The sequence below is a fragment of the Rhipicephalus microplus genome, chromosome 5 (genome assembly GCF_043290135.1).
Source record: "Rhipicephalus microplus isolate Deutch F79 chromosome 5, USDA_Rmic, whole genome shotgun sequence".
NCBI classification, from domain to species: Eukaryota; Metazoa; Arthropoda; class Arachnida; order Ixodida; family Ixodidae; genus Rhipicephalus; species Rhipicephalus microplus.
The window spans coordinates 6265515-6283126 of record NC_134704.1 but is presented as its reverse complement, the minus strand read 5'-3'; the positions used below and the strand labels follow the sequence as shown (position 1 = coordinate 6283126).

The 17612-nt window shown below is 45.8% G+C and overlaps 1 protein-coding gene across 1 annotated transcript in view; it reads left to right on the top strand.

The window, feature by feature from the left end:
* LOC119175087 (PX domain-containing protein kinase-like protein) overlaps positions 1–17612 on the top strand; it is a 101798-nt gene that overhangs the window by 60082 nt on the left and 24104 nt on the right. Inside the window, exons 11-12 of the mRNA XM_037426308.2 lie at positions 1769–1847; positions 11231–11363. Coding sequence (XP_037282205.2) covers positions 1769–1847; positions 11231–11363 — 212 coding nt within the window. The remainder of the gene's footprint in view (positions 1–1768; positions 1848–11230; positions 11364–17612) is intronic.

Sequence of the window (17612 nt, the reverse complement as noted above, 5' to 3'; positions counted from 1 at the left end):
CGCTTGAAACACTCAAATGTTCGTTTGCGATTCAATTGCAATGTCTTGAATGTGAGGTGTGAGCCTGTGAAATCGAACAATCAGTACTGGTCAGCCCACGAAATATCTGTCCTGATAATGAGTATAATCTAGGTGGCTTGAAACATAATCGGAGAATTTCCACGATAGGGCTTTTGTCTCGTATTTGTTTTTTTCCGCGTTCATTTTGTTGGCACTGGGGGTCTATCAATGTTAATTTTAGGAAATTTGAACGCACAGCACGTCTCATGCCTCAATTCTCGGACACGCGTGACTGCATGCTCAACACGTTTCGTGCCAGTGCAGCCTCTAAAAAAGGTTGTTTCGGCTGTAGTGCGGATATTCGTGACTTGGCGACGTATATTATCAACGGTCTTTGCTATAGTCAGAAATAAAGTTTTCGGACATTTTACCCCACGTAATGAGCACACCCCAAACTTGGTGCCAAATTTTCTGGAAGTAAAGTGCACCTATTATGCAAGTAGATATGCTACAAAGATATATAAGGTTAGAAACTTTAAAAAATATAAATAAAAGGAAATGAGTGCTAGTAGCATGACAAGTCTGAAATGTTTAGTGTACACACCTTCTTCTCTCTTTAATTTGTACATCTTTGTTTGATACCCTCCTTTTTATTTTATTTCATCTTCCTACTTTTTGCCACATGTCAACATACTAATGACAGTATTAGAGACATAAATATTTTTATTCGCAAATGTGGGCCTGGTAACGTGCTCCAGAAGCCTCATTTGCTGCTCCAGAAGCTGCGCCGAAATTGCTTTGAGCAATCAAATCACTGAAAAAAGTATTACTGGATTCAATGCCCCGCTGCAGTGGTCTAGTGCTTAAGGTACGCGGCTGCTGACGCGCAGGTCGCGTGATCGAATCCCGGCTGTGGCGGCTGCATTTTCGATGGAGGCGGAAATGTTGTAGACCCATGTGCTCAGACTTGGGTGCAAGTTAAAGGACCCCAGGTGGTCGAAATTTCCGGAGTCCTCCACTACGTCGTCTCTCATAATCATATGGTGGTTTTGGGACATTGAACCCCACATATCAATGATCATGTATTTAAGTCATCATTGTAGGGAGCACAAAAAGCACACAATTGCGAAAGGCCCGGCATCATCGAATGACGCCTTGTGTAACAAAAAGAGCTCTGGTGGATGTGCTTCTCAGTAATGGCGAAAAAGTGTGAACAGAGCAATCTTGAGGAGGAGATAGCTAGGCAGGTGACCACATTTTTCTCTCCTGTACTGCTGTGCTCTATGGGCCTAGAAATCAATCTCGGCATTTGTGGATAGAATCTTAGTTCTTCTGTTAGATTAGCTGTGAAATTCCCCTTATACATTATTCATGGATCAGTCTGTCTGCTGATTGTGGTGCCACCCTTGTGTTGCACAAGCCCACTACCCATGCCACGTTAATGAAGTAAGTGCATTATGTGTGCTGCTTGTTAGTGATACTACAGCTATAGAATTATTGGACTTTTCTGTGAAGTACTTCTCACTACACTAACTTGTACAAAGTTATTTATCGTGGCTCGCAGCTGGCATTTGCTATCTTCTGCAAGTTTGTGCGTGGACATGTCCAATTTTCGGAAAGGAATTACATTGCTGGTATGATTGTAGAACTCTGTATAAGTAAGTGTTGCTTTAAATGTACGCATTTAAGTGCGAAATTTGAAAGTGTTTTTAGAATCGCTTATATCAGTGGTTTTCAGAGGCTTCAAGTGTGTTCATCTCTCTCTCAGGGTCTGTGCTGGAGGCACTTCTTTCGACAGAAGCATGCAAGAATGGACTGCCTTCAGTGGAAAATCTACTTATGCACCCGTGAGTCAGCCCTGCTTCATTTTTAGGTGACAGCTTAATGAACACTAATCACTTTGTAGTCATTGCTTAATCAGTGTAATCACTTTGTCATAAAGATTCCTGCCTAGCAAAGTGAAGGAGTTCAGGGCAAAATGGAAAAAGTGACACCAAAGAGAAACAATGACTTAGTTTAGATTGATAAACTGTACTCTTAGAACTATAATGTCACAAGTTCATTATTAGTGGATAAAATGAAAGTTGAAGTGTCATTTTTAAATTTCAAAATTCATTTTTGTAGTTTTGTGGCATGGGCTCAAAAAAGTTTCATGAAACTTCGTATGCTAGGGTCTATAGCACCCACAGACAACAAAGTGTACATTATTTTCATCAACTAAAAGCTACGTAGGACACAGTAGACTCCTTCAAAATTTACTACCTCACGGTGTTTAGTGCGGCAATCGCGAGGTGCATCTCCACCGAAATTCTCTATTCGCTCATTTCCTCTCTTATCAAGTGTTATTTGGGGGTAACAGTGGTGTTTTCAGGATCGCAAAATTATACTTTACAAATGCATGAAAAATAATTTTTTTCTTTAGTGCCCCTTTAAAAAAACAAGGCATGGCCAAATATTGAAGTACATTGCATATTCGGACACTTCAAGTATTTAACCATATATGACAGTACTCGACACTATTTCAAACTTACGAAATTTTGAAGCTTGTGAAACAAATAGACATTTATGTTACTGAATGTAACCCCTTCCCCCTTCATGAAGAGATAGTTTCACTGTGGTGTGGGGCTGCTATGCCGTGAAAATGCCTAGCCAAGAAAATTTGTGCTGCTGCAAAGTCACACTTCAGGGTTAAATGTACGTATTGCCAGCACCACGATTATTATTATTATTATTATTATTATTATTATTATTATTATTATTATTATTATTATTATTATTATTATTATTATTAAAAATGGAATACAAGATTGCGAGGAATAGGGTTGTCGCTCTTTTAAGGTCAGCGAAAAAGCGGTATTTTTTGGAACGATCCAACCAATCATAGCAAAATCCGACAAAGACATGGGCTTTGATAGATAATCCGCGAGGCAAAAAGCACACGCCCATCGATCTACTCTAATTGTTTTCCGAGAAACCAGAGATAGTGGTTGATAAGTTCAACCACTTCTTCATGCATGTTTCCAAGAATGTGCATGCGCATAAACGCACGTGCATGCTTAAACAGTGTGTTCCTGCATCTGCTTATTTGCCCACGCTCTCGGAGGAAGATCTCGCAAGAATAATTTTCAGTTTTCGTCCAAATAAGCAACCAGGAATTGATGGGGTAGTTGTAGCCACGCTTATACACAACTTTGAGGCATTAGTAGATGTACTTTTCTCAGGTTGTATTTTTAATCAGTGCAATGATTCCCGAAAAATTAAAAACAGCTATAGGTAAGCCATTGCTTAAAGCAGAGGAAGAAGATGGTGCAAAAAATTACGGACCAATTTCTCTCTTGCCTATACTCTCCCAGATGCTAGAAAAATTTTTGCTTCAATGTATGATGTCCTTGTTGCAGAAAGTCTCGCTGCTGACACCCCGGCAATTTGGTGCCATTGCTAATCGTAGTACTATAACTTTATTAAAAGAGTTTAGTGATGTGTAGTGGAGCATACACACCAACGCGTATGCGCCTTCGGAAGACAACGAAAAGCCCGTGCTCTGATTGCACGAGAACCTGTGCCGCCTTTGCCAGACTTGCTGTTCGCCCATTTTCCGTCGCGGCCTCATTGCGACTCCTCTGTTCGAATAAACATCATCGCATTTGGTGGAGGCTGCTGAGATCCCTAAGCAGACCTGGAGCTCCGCTCTTGCAAGTTGGCCGAAAGACCACAGTACAACATGACTGACGCAGTCGCCAACCAGCCCATCCCAGCACAGCCAGCACCATCGGCTGCCCCGTCGACCTGCCCCGGTGCTACCCGTCAGCGGGACCCACCAATCTTCAGCGGCAGTGGTGAGCAAGACGTCGAAGACTGGCTCTCCTTGTACGAACGCGTGAGTGCCAGCAACAAATGGGACAACGACTCTAAGCTTGCCTATGTTATCTTTTACTTGGCTGACGTCGCCAAGCTATGGTTCACCAACCGCAAAACCGCCATCGCCAGCTGGTCCACCTTTAAGACGCTCGTGACCGAAGCGTTCGGCCGACCAGAGGTCCGCAAGCCCCGCGCTGACCAGCGTCTGCGCCACCGAGCCCAGCAGCCTGGCGAGACCTTTACTAGCTATATTGAGGATGTGCTCGACCTCTGCAGGCGTGTTAACTCATCCATGCCTGAAGAAGAGAAAATTCGACATATTCTCAAAGGCATCGAGGATGGCGCATTCCAGATGTTGCTGCCGAAAAGCCCGACCACGGTGGCAGTCCTCGTAAGCCTGTGCCAGAGCTTCGATGAATTGCGTCGTCAGCATTCCATCGCCCGACAGAGTGTCCCATCACCAGATTCGATCTCGGCCGTCGCACCCGCAAATGGCAACGTTCACCAAGGAACTCTGTCGAACCAGATTAAAGACTTCATCAGGGAGGAAGTTGCCCGACAGCTCTCCCTGCTGCCGCATAGCGACGCGCCCACGACAAGCCTCCCTTCGAATATGCAGCAGGCCTTACGCACTGAAATTTTCAATGCCCTCCCTACAGTTCCGGCCTCTTACCCATGCACTTCGGTGCCATCTGATCTCTCAACTGCTGGCTACGCACCAACTGCGCCACCTTCACCTCTCAGCTACGCAGCTGTGGTCGCGCGGCCCCCACCGCATCCAGTCGCCTTATCGGCTCCACCTCCTCCGGCCTCGCCTCCAGTTTACAGGCCCCCTCCTCGCTTTTTCCGTCCATCTAATGAGTGGCGCACCCGAGACAATCGTCCCATCTGCTTCGCGTGTGGCATCGCTGGCCACATTGCACGCTTCTGCCGCCGCCGTCCCACACTTGCGCACGCATACTTCGGAGCTCCTACCTACGCACCACAGCAGACCACCACATCTGCATATGAACAGAGGCACTCCGACTCGGATCGCTACCCATCGACTGCTCGTTTCCCATCACCTCATCGCCGATCGCCATCGCCTATGCGTCGTCGACCACCTCCTGAGGAGGGTAACTAATCAGTGCAGTTCCGGAGGCAAGAACTGCACCTTGTGCGCAATTCCCAAGGCCTCCATTTTCGCCGCAAAATGTTGTTGATGTTGATGTTGAGGGAGTCGCCACATTAGCGTTAATTGATACCGGGGTTGCCGTTTCTGCGATGAACGCAAAATTTTGTAGCAAACTGAAGAAAGTGACCACATCTCTCAGTGGCTTGGTGCTGTCCACGGCTAACGCGCAACGCATTCATCCCTCGGCTGTGTGTACGGCGCGCGTCGTCATCCGAGACGTTTTGTACGTCGTACAGTTTTTTGTTCTACCATCTTGCTCTCATGACCTTATCCTAGGTTGGGATTTCTTATCACGTCATGAAGCTATCATGGATTGTTCCCGTGCCGAAGTGTCCCTTGTGCCAACATGTGAATTTCCACCACCCGACCGCTCTCCTCTGCTCTGCAAACTCATCGCTAATGTTGACATCACCTTGCCTCCTGAAGCTTCGGTCCCTATTAGCCTTTCATGTGTGGCGCAACCTGACGGCACGGTGGTGTTTACGTCATCTCCGGTTTTTACTGAACGCAAGGGCATCGTTCTCCCATTTGCTGTTCTTACAATTGCGTCTGGTTTAACCGTAATGCTGGTTACTAACCACTGCAACTACCTCATTGGCTTACTCCGTGGTGAAACTTTAGGACATGTACAACTTGTTGACCATATCGATAGTATTATTCTTCCCGATGAAACCCCATGTCACATTGCCGCAATAACTCATGCGTCTGAGCCATCAAGTTCGTCAGCCTTCGACAATGGCATTGACGCAGACCTGTCCCCCTAGCATCGCTGCCAACTTGTTGCTCTGCTTAACGAGTTTCGGTCTTCTTTCGACTTTCAAGAACCTGCTTTGGGCCGCACCACCACTATCGCTCATACTATTGACACCGGCTCACATTCGCCTCTGCGACAGCGTCCTTACCGCGTTTCCTGCCGAAGAGCGCCGCCTCATTGCAGAGCAAGTAGGTGACGTGCTTAAACTTGGAATCATACAGCCTTCTCAAAGCGCTCGGTCATCACCTGTGGTTCTGGTGAAGAAATAAGATGGCACTGTTCGATTTTGCGTGGACTATCGCAGCCTAAACAAGATTGCAAAGAAAGATGTCTATCCACTACCACGAATAGACGATGCTCTTGACTGTTTACAAGGCGCCGAGTTCTTTACATCTTTGGATCTGCGTTGTGGGTATTGGCAGGTGCCAATGGCTGAATGTGATCGCCCTAAAACAGCCTTTGTAACGCCGGATGGCCTATATGAGTTCAAAGTCATGCCATTTGGGCTCTGCTACGCGCCTGCCACATTTGAGCGCATGATCGACACCATCTTGCGTGCCCACAAGTGGAAAACCTGCTTATGTTACCTGGACGACATCGTAGTCTTTTCATCTGATTTCCCGACACATCTTGCTCGCCTCCACGAGGTTCTGATGTGTCTAACTTCTGCAGGCCTACAACTCAACTCCAAGAAGTGCCACTTCGCAGCGCGAAAACTAACCATCTTGGGACATGTCATCACAAGAGACTGTGTTCTTCCGGATCCCGATAAGCTTCGAGCTGTCGCTGACTTTCCGTTGCCCACATCACTGAAAGCCCTAAGAAGTTTCGTCGGTCTCTGCTTCTACTTTCGTCGCTTCGTGCGCAACTTCGCGTCCATCATCGCACCTCTCACGAGTCTGCTTTCCAACAGCAAAGGCATATCTGCATGGTCACCTGCATGTGACGACGCATTTCACCAGCTGCGCCGCGTGCTGACCTCACCACCTATTCTTCGTCACTTCGACCCTGCTGCGGCCACAGAAATTCACACCGATGCAAGTGGCATCGGTCTTGGTGCAGTTTTGGCACAACGGAAAGGCACCCAAGTTGAATACGTAGTCGCCTATGCAAGTCGCGCTCTCAAGAAGGCTGAATTGAATTACTCCGTGACAGAGAAGGAGTGTTTGGCCATAATCTGGGCATTGACGAACTTTCGCCCGTACCTTTACGGCCGTCCTCTCGACGTGGTCACAGACCACCACGCTCTATGTTGGCTGTCCACCTTGAAAGACCCTTCCGGACGCCTGGGGCGTTGGGCACTTTGATTGCAAGAATACGACATCCGTGTCGTATATCGTTCCGGTCGCAAGCATGCGGATGCCGATGCACTTTCGCGATCGCCATTAACACCAGATGTGGCTTCTCTGTCTCCCCCTTTTACCACCTTGTCACCACTCGACACGACTGACATGCTATCGGAGCAGAGTAAAGACCCATACCTTGCCTTGTTAGTCGACTACCTTACCGATCCGTCTGCTGTCCCTTCCACGAGAGCGCTACGCCGGCAAGCAGCCCACTTTTCCTTACGAGACAACATTCTGTACCGCCGCAACTACATGCCTGGTGGTCGGAAGTGGCTCCTTGCTGTCCCAACTCATATGCGCTCTGACATCTGCATGAATTTCCATGCAGATCTTCAAAGTGCTCACGCAGGTGTCCTGAAAACCTACGAAAGGCTGCGCCAACGCTATTACTGGCGAGGAATGTATCGCTTTGTGCAGAAATACGTTCAGTCTTGCACCACTTGCCAACAGAACAAGACACCTCCGCGGCACCTTACTGGCATGTTACAGCCGCTCCCGTGCCCGGCTCGCCAATTCGACCGCGTGGGTGTAGACCTCTATGGCCCCCTCCCATATAGTAGCTCTGGAAACCGGTGGATTATTGTCGGAGTCGATCATCTGACACGCTACGCTGAGACTGCAGCTCTACCGGCAGCGACCGCCCACGAAGTTGCACTCTTCATTCTCCGCAGCTTCATTCTACGCCATGGTGTTCCGCGGGAATTACTCAGTGATAGGGGTCGAGTGTTCCTGTCGGAGGTCATCCAAGCTATCCTCGCTGAATGCAACATTATCCACCGGAAATCTACCGCATACCATTCACAGACAAATGGTCTTACTGAGCGGTTCAACCGCACACTTGGCGACATGCTGAGGATGTACACCTCCTCCGACCACACTAACTGGGACGCTGTATTGCCCTTTGTTACCTTCGCTTATAACACCGCGACACAAGCGACTACCGGTTTTTCCCCGTTCTTTCTATTGTACGGCCGCGAACCTTCCCACCCACTCGACACTATACTACCGTATCGCCCTGATGCTTCTGAGTGCTCCCCGCTTTCGGAAGTCGCCAGATACGCTGAAGACTGCCGTCAGTTGGCTCGGTCTCTGACAAGTGAGGCTCAAGGTCTACAAAAGACTCGACACGACGACGCTCACCGCATAGCTCCTACATTTCGTGCTGGCTCCCTTGTGTGGCTTTGGGTGTACCCGCACGTTCCTGGCCTGTCTTCTAAACTTCTGGCCCGGTACCATGGTCCCTACCGTGTCATTGACGCGACTTCCCCAGTGAATTACGTCATCGAGCCACTAACACAATCACCAGATTTGCGCCGTCGAGGACGCGAGACCGTACACGTCGACCGTCTCAAGCCCTACTACGACCCCCTCATTGTGCCTACTCCCTGAGTCGCCAGGATGGCTACCCTTCACCCCGGGGGTATTGTAGTGGAGCATACGCACCAACGCGTATGCGCCTTCGGAAGACAACGAAAAGCCCGTGCTCTGATTGCGCGAGAACCTGTGCCGCCTTTGCCAGACTTGCTGTTCGCCAATTTTCCGTCGCGGCCTCATTGCGACTCCTCTGTTCGAATAAACATCATCGCAGATGAAATATATTCGGTTTTAGACAAGAACCTGTTCTGTTGTGTTCTGTTTTCAGACTTGACAAAAGCGTCTGAAACAGTGAATCATGCCATTTTCTTAGAAAAGCTATTTCGTTTGAGCTTTAGGGGGCCTTTTTATGATGTACTCTATAATTACATACAAGACAGGTCACAGGTCGTTATGGGATGTAGGGAAGTAATTAGCAATAGAAAATATATTACTGCTGGTGTGCCACAAGGATCGGTGTTGTCATCATTGTTATTTAATTGATTTATGAATGACTTCTCCTTCGGAATTCGTAAAGCCAATGTGCACCAGTATGCAGACGATACGATGCTATTAACACGTCACATAAGTTATGAAGGGGTGATTAATGCTCTTCAGAGTGAAATTCATAATGCAATGATATGGTTTGAAGAAAACTGTTTAACTGTAAATTGAAAGAAAACAAAACTGATCTGCTTTCGAAGCACTCTAAAAACACAAAAAAAATGGATATACCAGTTTTTCTTCACATCGAGCATTGCAACCTATGCAAATGTTCTGCAGTGGAAAATGTCAAAACATTCAGATACCTAGGCGTAATTTTTCATAGTGGTATGTTTTGGCAACATCACATGGCATTTATTTATTATAAACCGGGAAGTGTGGCATGTCTGCTTTTCAATTTAAAAAGCTTGGTGCCTCTACCAGTGAAAAAAAGATGATAGTTCATTCGCTAGCATATAGTGTGGTGAGATATGGTATAACAGCTTTCGCATTTTGCTCAGAACGCTGGAAAACACGCATTGACAGTTTACTTGGAAATATTTTAAAGAGTGTTGCTTACGTGTTGCTTAAGGTAGATGCCAATACTATATTTTTCGGGATTTGGGCTTTTGTGTATTCCAGGATTTGTTTACTAAAACAGTTGTGCTGAGATACAATCGGTGTGATGACTTTAAAGTGCCATATGTAACGCATCGACCCCTGAGAGAAAAAAGCGTTTTATTGAACTCCGGTTTTCTAACCGATATGGGGAAGCATGTAGGAGTGTATATATTCCAAAAATTTTCAATGCACTCCCTGAAGAATTTTTTTCAGCGAGTTCAAAAAAGCAATTAAAGAAATTACTTGCTGAGCTATAAGATCACATGGTCTACTTGTACGTCATGTATGCTCTGAGCCCGTCCTTTGTGCTTTTTTATTTACTGCCTGTAAAAAAGCAATGGTGTCAATCATTAGTCTGTTCGTTGGCAAAGAAGCAACAATAGTTTTTGTTTTCCTTGTATCCACATCACTGTAACCGGCTCTGCCGGGCCTAGTCGCACAAGTCCTTGGGACTTAGACAGACCCTTTTCTTTGTATTTCTTATAGATGTGTACAATAAATTATTATTATTATTATTATTATTATTATTATTATTATTATTATTATTATTATTATTATTATTATTATTATCATTATTATTATTATTGCAATAGCCTATATATGGAGACTGTTAGTTTTCGCATCGCCTCAGGTCTATTAGAAAAGTATTGAGACTGCCAACGCTGTGTCTAACTGCCTGCCCTAGTTCGCTTTGTTTATTGCCAGTTCCTCAGTCCGAGTTACCATTTCGTAGAGCTAACACAGCAGTTTTGACAGAGCCATAGGTCAAGTTGTGTTTTTGTGGTATGTTATGAAAATACAGCATCAGACTTTAGAGCAGTTTTGGATCACAAGGTTTTGTGAATCTGCGAGTGTGACTTTTGGCAAGTTGGAACAAGCGTATGGGGAATGTTGTTTATCAAGAGCACCAGTTTTCTGCTGGCACGAATTATTTTTGGAAGGCTGAGAAAACGTTGAAAATGAACCTAGCTCAGGGAGACATGCCACTTCAAAAACTGATGAAAGCGTTGAAAGTGTAAGGGCTCTGATGATATCAGGCCATCTTTTAACGATACAAATGATGTTTGGATGTCTGAAGAGTTTAATTTAAACACTGTCATTGAACATCAAATTTCAGCAGATGATTTGAACATATGAAATATTGATTTGTGCAAGACAGCACATTGCGGACAATTGGATACTTCATCATGACAATGTCTCGCGTCCCACGGTCGTTTCTATCAGTGCATTTTTACCTCAATATGCATTACCGTTGTTTCTCAATGCCCTATTCTCTTGATTTGGGTCTTTTATAAAAATTTAAACATGCCCTTAAAGGATGCCATTTTAGGGCTCTGGAAAACATTCAAGAGGCTGTGACAGACTAGTTAAAAGCCATACCAGTTAAAGCCTTCTAGTGCTGCTACCAAGAGTGGCAGTGGGAACATTGACTGCGCCGGTGTACAGCTGCCCAAGGGTAGTACTTTGAAGGGGATAACATTGTGGTTTGAAAAAACTAGAAACTTTGATTCAGTCTCATTTCTTTTCTAACACACCTCGTATGTATAGGAATAGCAAGGTGGCTATTATTTCCTTGCACAGAATAAAGATGTTTGCTTTTTACAACAGTTGTACTAGATTTAATTAGATTGGTGTAATCAGCTTTTTTCAGAATGTGGCACCGGCTAATGGAAGCACAGCCAAGCTTGCACTTAGAGTTCCCAGTTCCTTAAAAGATGCACTCAAGATGGCACGCTCACTCACAGAGAAGAGGTTACAGGAAGACCAAAAACAGGTGTGTGTCTGTTGAGTCCACTGAGCAAGACTGCAGTGCATTATAGTGAGATTCCTTCATGTTGACTTTAGTCTTTGATGGGTGGATTGCAAAAGTGCATGAAATTATACGCTTGTGTGAATATTCCAGCACTTGGAATATTCAAAGGAATATTACAGAATTCAAATTCTCAATTGGAATTTGAATTATTGAAAATTTCGAAGTATTCGACATGAACGAATAGATATTGTATACACTCAACTGCAAAAGTGCATGAAATTATACGCTTGTGTGAATACTCCAGCACTTGGAATATTCAAAGGAATATTACAGAATTCAAATTCTCAATTGGAATTTGAATTATTGAAAATTTCGAAGTATTCGACATGAACGAATAGATATTGTATACACTCAACTGCAAAAGTGCATGAAATTATACGCTTGTGTGAATACTCCAGCACTTGGAATATTCAAAGGAATATTACAGAATTCAAATTCTCAATTGGAATTTGAATTATTGAAAATTTCGAAGTATTCGACATGAACGAATAGATATTGTATACACTCAACTGCAAAAGTGCATGAAATTATACGCTTGTGTGAATACTCCAGCACTTGGAATATTCAAAGGAATATTACAGAATTCAAATTCTCAATTGGAATTTGAATTATTGAAAATTTCGAAGTATTCGACATGAACGAATAGATATTGTATACACTCAACTGCAAAAGTGCATGAAATTATACGCTTGTGTGAATACTCCAGCACTTGGAATATTCAAAGGAATATTACAGAATTCAAATTCTCAATTGGAATTTGAATTATTGAAAATTTCGAAGTATTCGACATGAACGAATAGATATTGTATACACTCAACTGCAAAAGTGCATGAAATTATACGCTTGTGTGAATACTCCAGCACTTGGAATATTCAAAGGAATATTACAGAATTCAAATTCTCAATTGGAATTTGAATTATTGAAAATTTCGAAGTATTCGACATGAACGAATAGATATTGTATACACTCAACTGCAAAAGTGCATGAAATTATACGCTTGTGTGAATACTCCAGCACTTGGAATATTCAAAGGAATATTACAGAATTCAAATTCTCAATTGGAATTTGAATTATTGAAAATTTCGAAGTATTCGACATGAACGAATAGATATTGTATACACTCAACTGCAAAAGTGCATGAAATTATACGCTTGTGTGAATACTCCAGCACTTGGAATATTCAAAGGAATATTACAGAATTCAAATTCTCAATTGGAATTTGAATTATTGAAAATTTCGAAGTATTCGACATGAACGAATGGATATTGTATACACTCAACTGAAGACAGCGTTTGTGTTAGTGCTGTTCTTCCAGCTTGGCAGTCCGAGTTAAAAAAAAAATTCTCGCCAGCAAACAACAGCAGTGTCACGGCGCATTTCATGGGAGCCTCCAAGTAGCAGCTTGTCTTGGTGAAGCTCTGTCAATTTTTGTTTTAACCACACGCCCCATCGTCCAAGGAAGGACGCTTTTGTGTTGGGAAGATGACATCTGGCGACTAACGACCAAACAATGACGCCACCGTATCTTCCCTACACCTGTACCAAAGGGGCACGCATGTGTTCGAGGAAAAAGAAATGGCCTCCAGAGGGAACGGGAGGACGTGCATGCCCTGAAAGTTTTGACTGCTTTGGAATCGGCAGTTGACATGCAACCAGGGAGAAACGCGGTCGTCGGTGTTGCGAGGCTCGCGTTGTAGGAGGTCCGTCCTATGTACGGCTGACACAGAAGCCTATAGCTAATGTTCCAGCTGCATACAGTCGTACCATGCACGATTAACGTCCCCTATCTGTAGCTTGTCTCATTGCAGCTACATGGTTTCGGGCGAATAAGACAACCGTCTAGGTCAACAAAGCGACACTTTATTGCTATACGTTAGCAATAGTGTGTAAATGTCGCGTAGAGAGACTACAGAAAACAAGGGTAGACGCTTACACCTTGGTCGTTGTTGTCCTTGGGCTCGCAGGGGGTTGCGGGTTCGACCTCCTTCTTTCTTTGCCGATGTCAAAGAGCGTCCGGCTGACGGCACGCTAGTTTTCTTCACCGTCCCGGTTTCCCTCTCCCTGACGAGAATACGTTCCCTCGCTGAGGGAGGGGAAACCTGTTCCATGCGCCTTTAAAGGGGGATTGTGAGCTCAGGCCGCGGGGTTGTTCCATTCTTTCGCAAGAGGCTTTACTGACTCTCAAAGGAACAGTCGTGTCCCCGCAACTAGGCTTTCACGCTGCTGTACACGAGAGAGGGAGGCTGGGCCCCAGCGTAGGCGACGAGCATTGAGTGGCCTGCACAACGTATTGAGATGGCAGCAGTACCGAGCAGCGGCGTTGTCTACTAAGCTGACGAGATCTTCAGCGGTACCCCGTCAACTCCCCTACGTGTACCAAGAGCTGGCCTGGTCCGTATGGAACTTTTTATTGTGATTTTTTTTTTCAACTGTACATTATATACCCAGCTTTTCAATAAGTGTAGTTGTGTGCGCTGTGTCGCACGTAGTCATTCAGAAGCGCGAGCATGATCCTTTCGTAATTATTTCTTCGTATCTTTTTTTTATTTCCATCATGTCATTATTTTATTAACATTTCATGTTGTGGCCATTTGTACTATGTACTTGTAATGTTCCTTTAGAGCACAGTTTGTTTTGCAGCTGTTCTTTTCATTGCATATTAGTGTTTTTCCTCTGTTATTTTTGTAATCTCCAGCCTATTGCCCTTGTTTTAATTAAATGCTTGTTTGTGTTAAATCTAATGTTTGTGTCTGCTCTATAAGTACGCCGGTCAGGCCTATACATCACCACACGTGCAACCCCGCACAGGTCGACTGGCGTGCAAATAAATTTGAGATGTACCACTTTGAGGCCTTTGTGGCATCGCAGGCCGAAGCGTGAAGTGAAAGCCTGTTAGTCTGCCGCATGTTGATGTTAGATCGGCGGGGCCTGTCGTACAAATGGCGGTTTAGCGAGCATGCTGCAACCACTGGATGTGTCAGGCAGAATTCACACGCTAGTACTCTGAATGCATGGCAGTGGGCTACCATGAGGCCGGACAATTAAAGAGGGTGTCACTTCAGCTGGTCTGCTCCTGGAGTTTAAAAGTATAGCGTGTGGTGAAAGTTCGCCACACGCTACCACATTTCAACCACTTTGTAGTGTTACTACTTGAAAGAACGGAAAAGCATTATAGCCTAAGTATGGAACTGGCGTTCATCTTAATCTGCTTTATTTTTAACTTCATCCTTCTCTTCTTTCCTGCCCTGGCTCTCGTGCTTCTTCTTCTCCTGTCCCAAGGCTCATACCACTTCACCTTTCCCGGTTTCTTTTAATTACCCCTCCTGGGGTAATATTTAAAGGCATTTCCAATTGAACCACATTCAACTGATCCACATTTACCAGTGTACCAGACAGTCTTCAAAATTCCGTTCTGGGTGGCTGTTTTGGTCACAGGGTAAAAACCGTAAAATTTGGCACTGTCATCTTTTATTCCTTTCTTCACTAGTACGAGGTCGGTGACTTGAATGTCTTGCATGTCTGCTCGATGCCTCTTGTCAAAATTCTTCTTTATTCGTTTTCGGTATCTCTCCTCCTGTGATTTTTCTTGTCTCTCCTCGACGATCTTGATGTTTTCCAAGAGTCCCAACTCACGGTTTGCCTGCAGAATAAGGGTTTCTTCTGAAGAAGCGTACTGTGGACTGCACCCCAAGCCACTTGTATAGGATCGATTATGATGTTTCACGACGGCTTCCAAAGAACATTTCCATCCACCAAGAAAACTATCGTACATCTTGATGTACCGTTTCACGTCCCGTATGGCACGTTCTGCCAGCCCATTGGCTGCGGGATGGTATGGAGCGCAGAACTTGATTGATATATTGTGATCCCGAGCCCATCTTGCTAGCTTTTCGCTCTTGAACGCAGGGCCGTTATGGCATACGATTGACCGTGTAGTCTTAAACATGTCTCTTTCGAGGAGGGTTATGATGCTATTTGCATCTTCTTTTCCTGCTCGTGTCGCGACCATCCTCGTGCATTCATCTATGGCCAGAAGAAAACCTTGCGTTTTCTTGACTCCTTCCCGTTTCTTATTTAGTTCGGCGAAATCTGGGTGAACTACTTCGAAAGGCACGTTGGAGTGGCAAGGTAGTATCATAGCATTTGTAGGCTGTTTATACTTGACTTTGTGTACTTGACACACACATGGCAGGAATGAACGTATTAACATCTTTATTCATGTGAGGCCATGTAAATCTCTTGACCAATTTGTTATAGGTGCACCAAAATCCGTCGTGTCCTCCAGATTTATATATATATATATATATATATATATATATATATATATATAGTGTGGGCATTTGTAACTTACATCGTCCTCATCCCTGCATAATCACAATCACCATCATCCGCTTGTCCCTTTGCCCTCTTTGCCACTCTGGGTCATCATGATCGTCATCGTCTGTGTGCTGGCTCTGCCCGTTCGTTTTGCGAGGTCTTTCCTCAATTAAACGCTGTCGCAGCCAAGACTACGAAGACTTCATACGTGGTGGAGGTGGATTTTCGGTCCTCTGACCTCCCGCAGCCCGCTATACCCCCTGGAGCTTCGTTCAGGCCGCCGCTTGCGCCCACAATCAGGCAGCATGTCCCAGACCGAGCCTGCCGGCACTGATGTCATCAACCCCGCACCGCCGCAAGCTGCCCCTCCTACTTACATACACGGACATCAGCGGGAACCCCCGCTCTTCACTGGTCTTCGGGGAGAAGACGTAGAAGACTGGCTTGATGACTACGACCGCGTAAGTGCCGCTAATAGGTGGGACGAGGCCGCCAAACTGCGTTACGTGCCTTTTTATCTGGTCGGAGTCGCGAAGACATGGTATTTTAACCACGTCGTTGACTTACCCGACTGGGCTACCTTCCAGCAGCAGCTGCGGCACGTCTTTGGGACACCAGACATTCGATCCGCCGTCGCGAAGAGGACACTCGATACTCGCCGACAACATCCCGGTGAATCGTATACTTCATACATCGAGGATGTCCTCGCACTCTGCCGGCGTGTCAATAAATCCATGCCGGAATCAGACAAAGTGCGCCATATATTGAAAGGCATTGGGCCTGTTGCCTTTAATGTCCTCGCTGTGCAAAACCCAGCTACCATCGCTGATGTCGTGGCGACATGCCAGCGCCTTGATGCGCTGGACTCCGTCCGCCTTCAACCAGACATCGGCGACCACCACTCCACATCAGATGGCCATCTGCGTGACCTCATCCGGGACATTATACGCGAAGAATTGCGGTCCATGGGCTTCACACCTCCTACACCACGACCTACACAGCCTTCGGGAATGCCCTTACGTGACATCATCAGGGAGGAACTTACATCCCTGACTGGCTCTGCGCCCGTACAGCCACCTGCTTCTCAACCTGTATCCACGTACCCTCAAGTTGCTGCCGTGCCTCCCAGCGACGCCCACGCGACATTGCTGCGTCCATCCTACGCGTCAGTTGCTGCCGCTCCCCCGGTGAACTACTATTCCGTACCCCCTGACCCTCCGGCCCACCTAACCGCGCTATCATCTACAGGTGCCCCGAATGCCTTCTATTCCCCACCGTCGCGCTCGTCTCGCCCTGTCTGCTACTACTGTGGCTATCGCGGCCACATATCTCGTTTCTGCCGAAAGCGCCAGCAAGATGAGCGTCGGAACGACGTGCGTGAACGGGATTTGTACGCCGGGGCGTCTTATCAAGGTCGGCGTTATTCGTCTCCCCCGCACCGTTCTCCATCTCCTCCTGCATCGACTGCACCACGAAACAGCCGAAACACGAGACGTCGCTCGCCTTCGCCCTTCCGCCGTTCCACTTCTCCACTTCGGCCTGCCTCATTCACCTCTGAAATTCATTCGGAAAACTAAGTGATGCAGTTTGTGGAGGAAAAACTGCATTCGGAGTTAGAACTGAAATTCCTCCATCGGGCCCGTGTAACATGGTTTCTGTGGAAGTGGAAGGAGTGCGAGTCGATGCTTTGGTGGACACAGGTGCGACATTGTCTGTCATACGTGCTGATTTGTGTGAACATTTAAGGAAAGTAATGACGCCTTACGATGGCCCCACATTAGTTGCTGCCCAGGGGAACGTCATTCGCCCTTCCGCGTTTTGTACTGTGCGTGTTTTGATCGACGGCATCCGCCATCATGTCCAGTTTGCTGTCCTGTCCCGCTGCTCTCACCA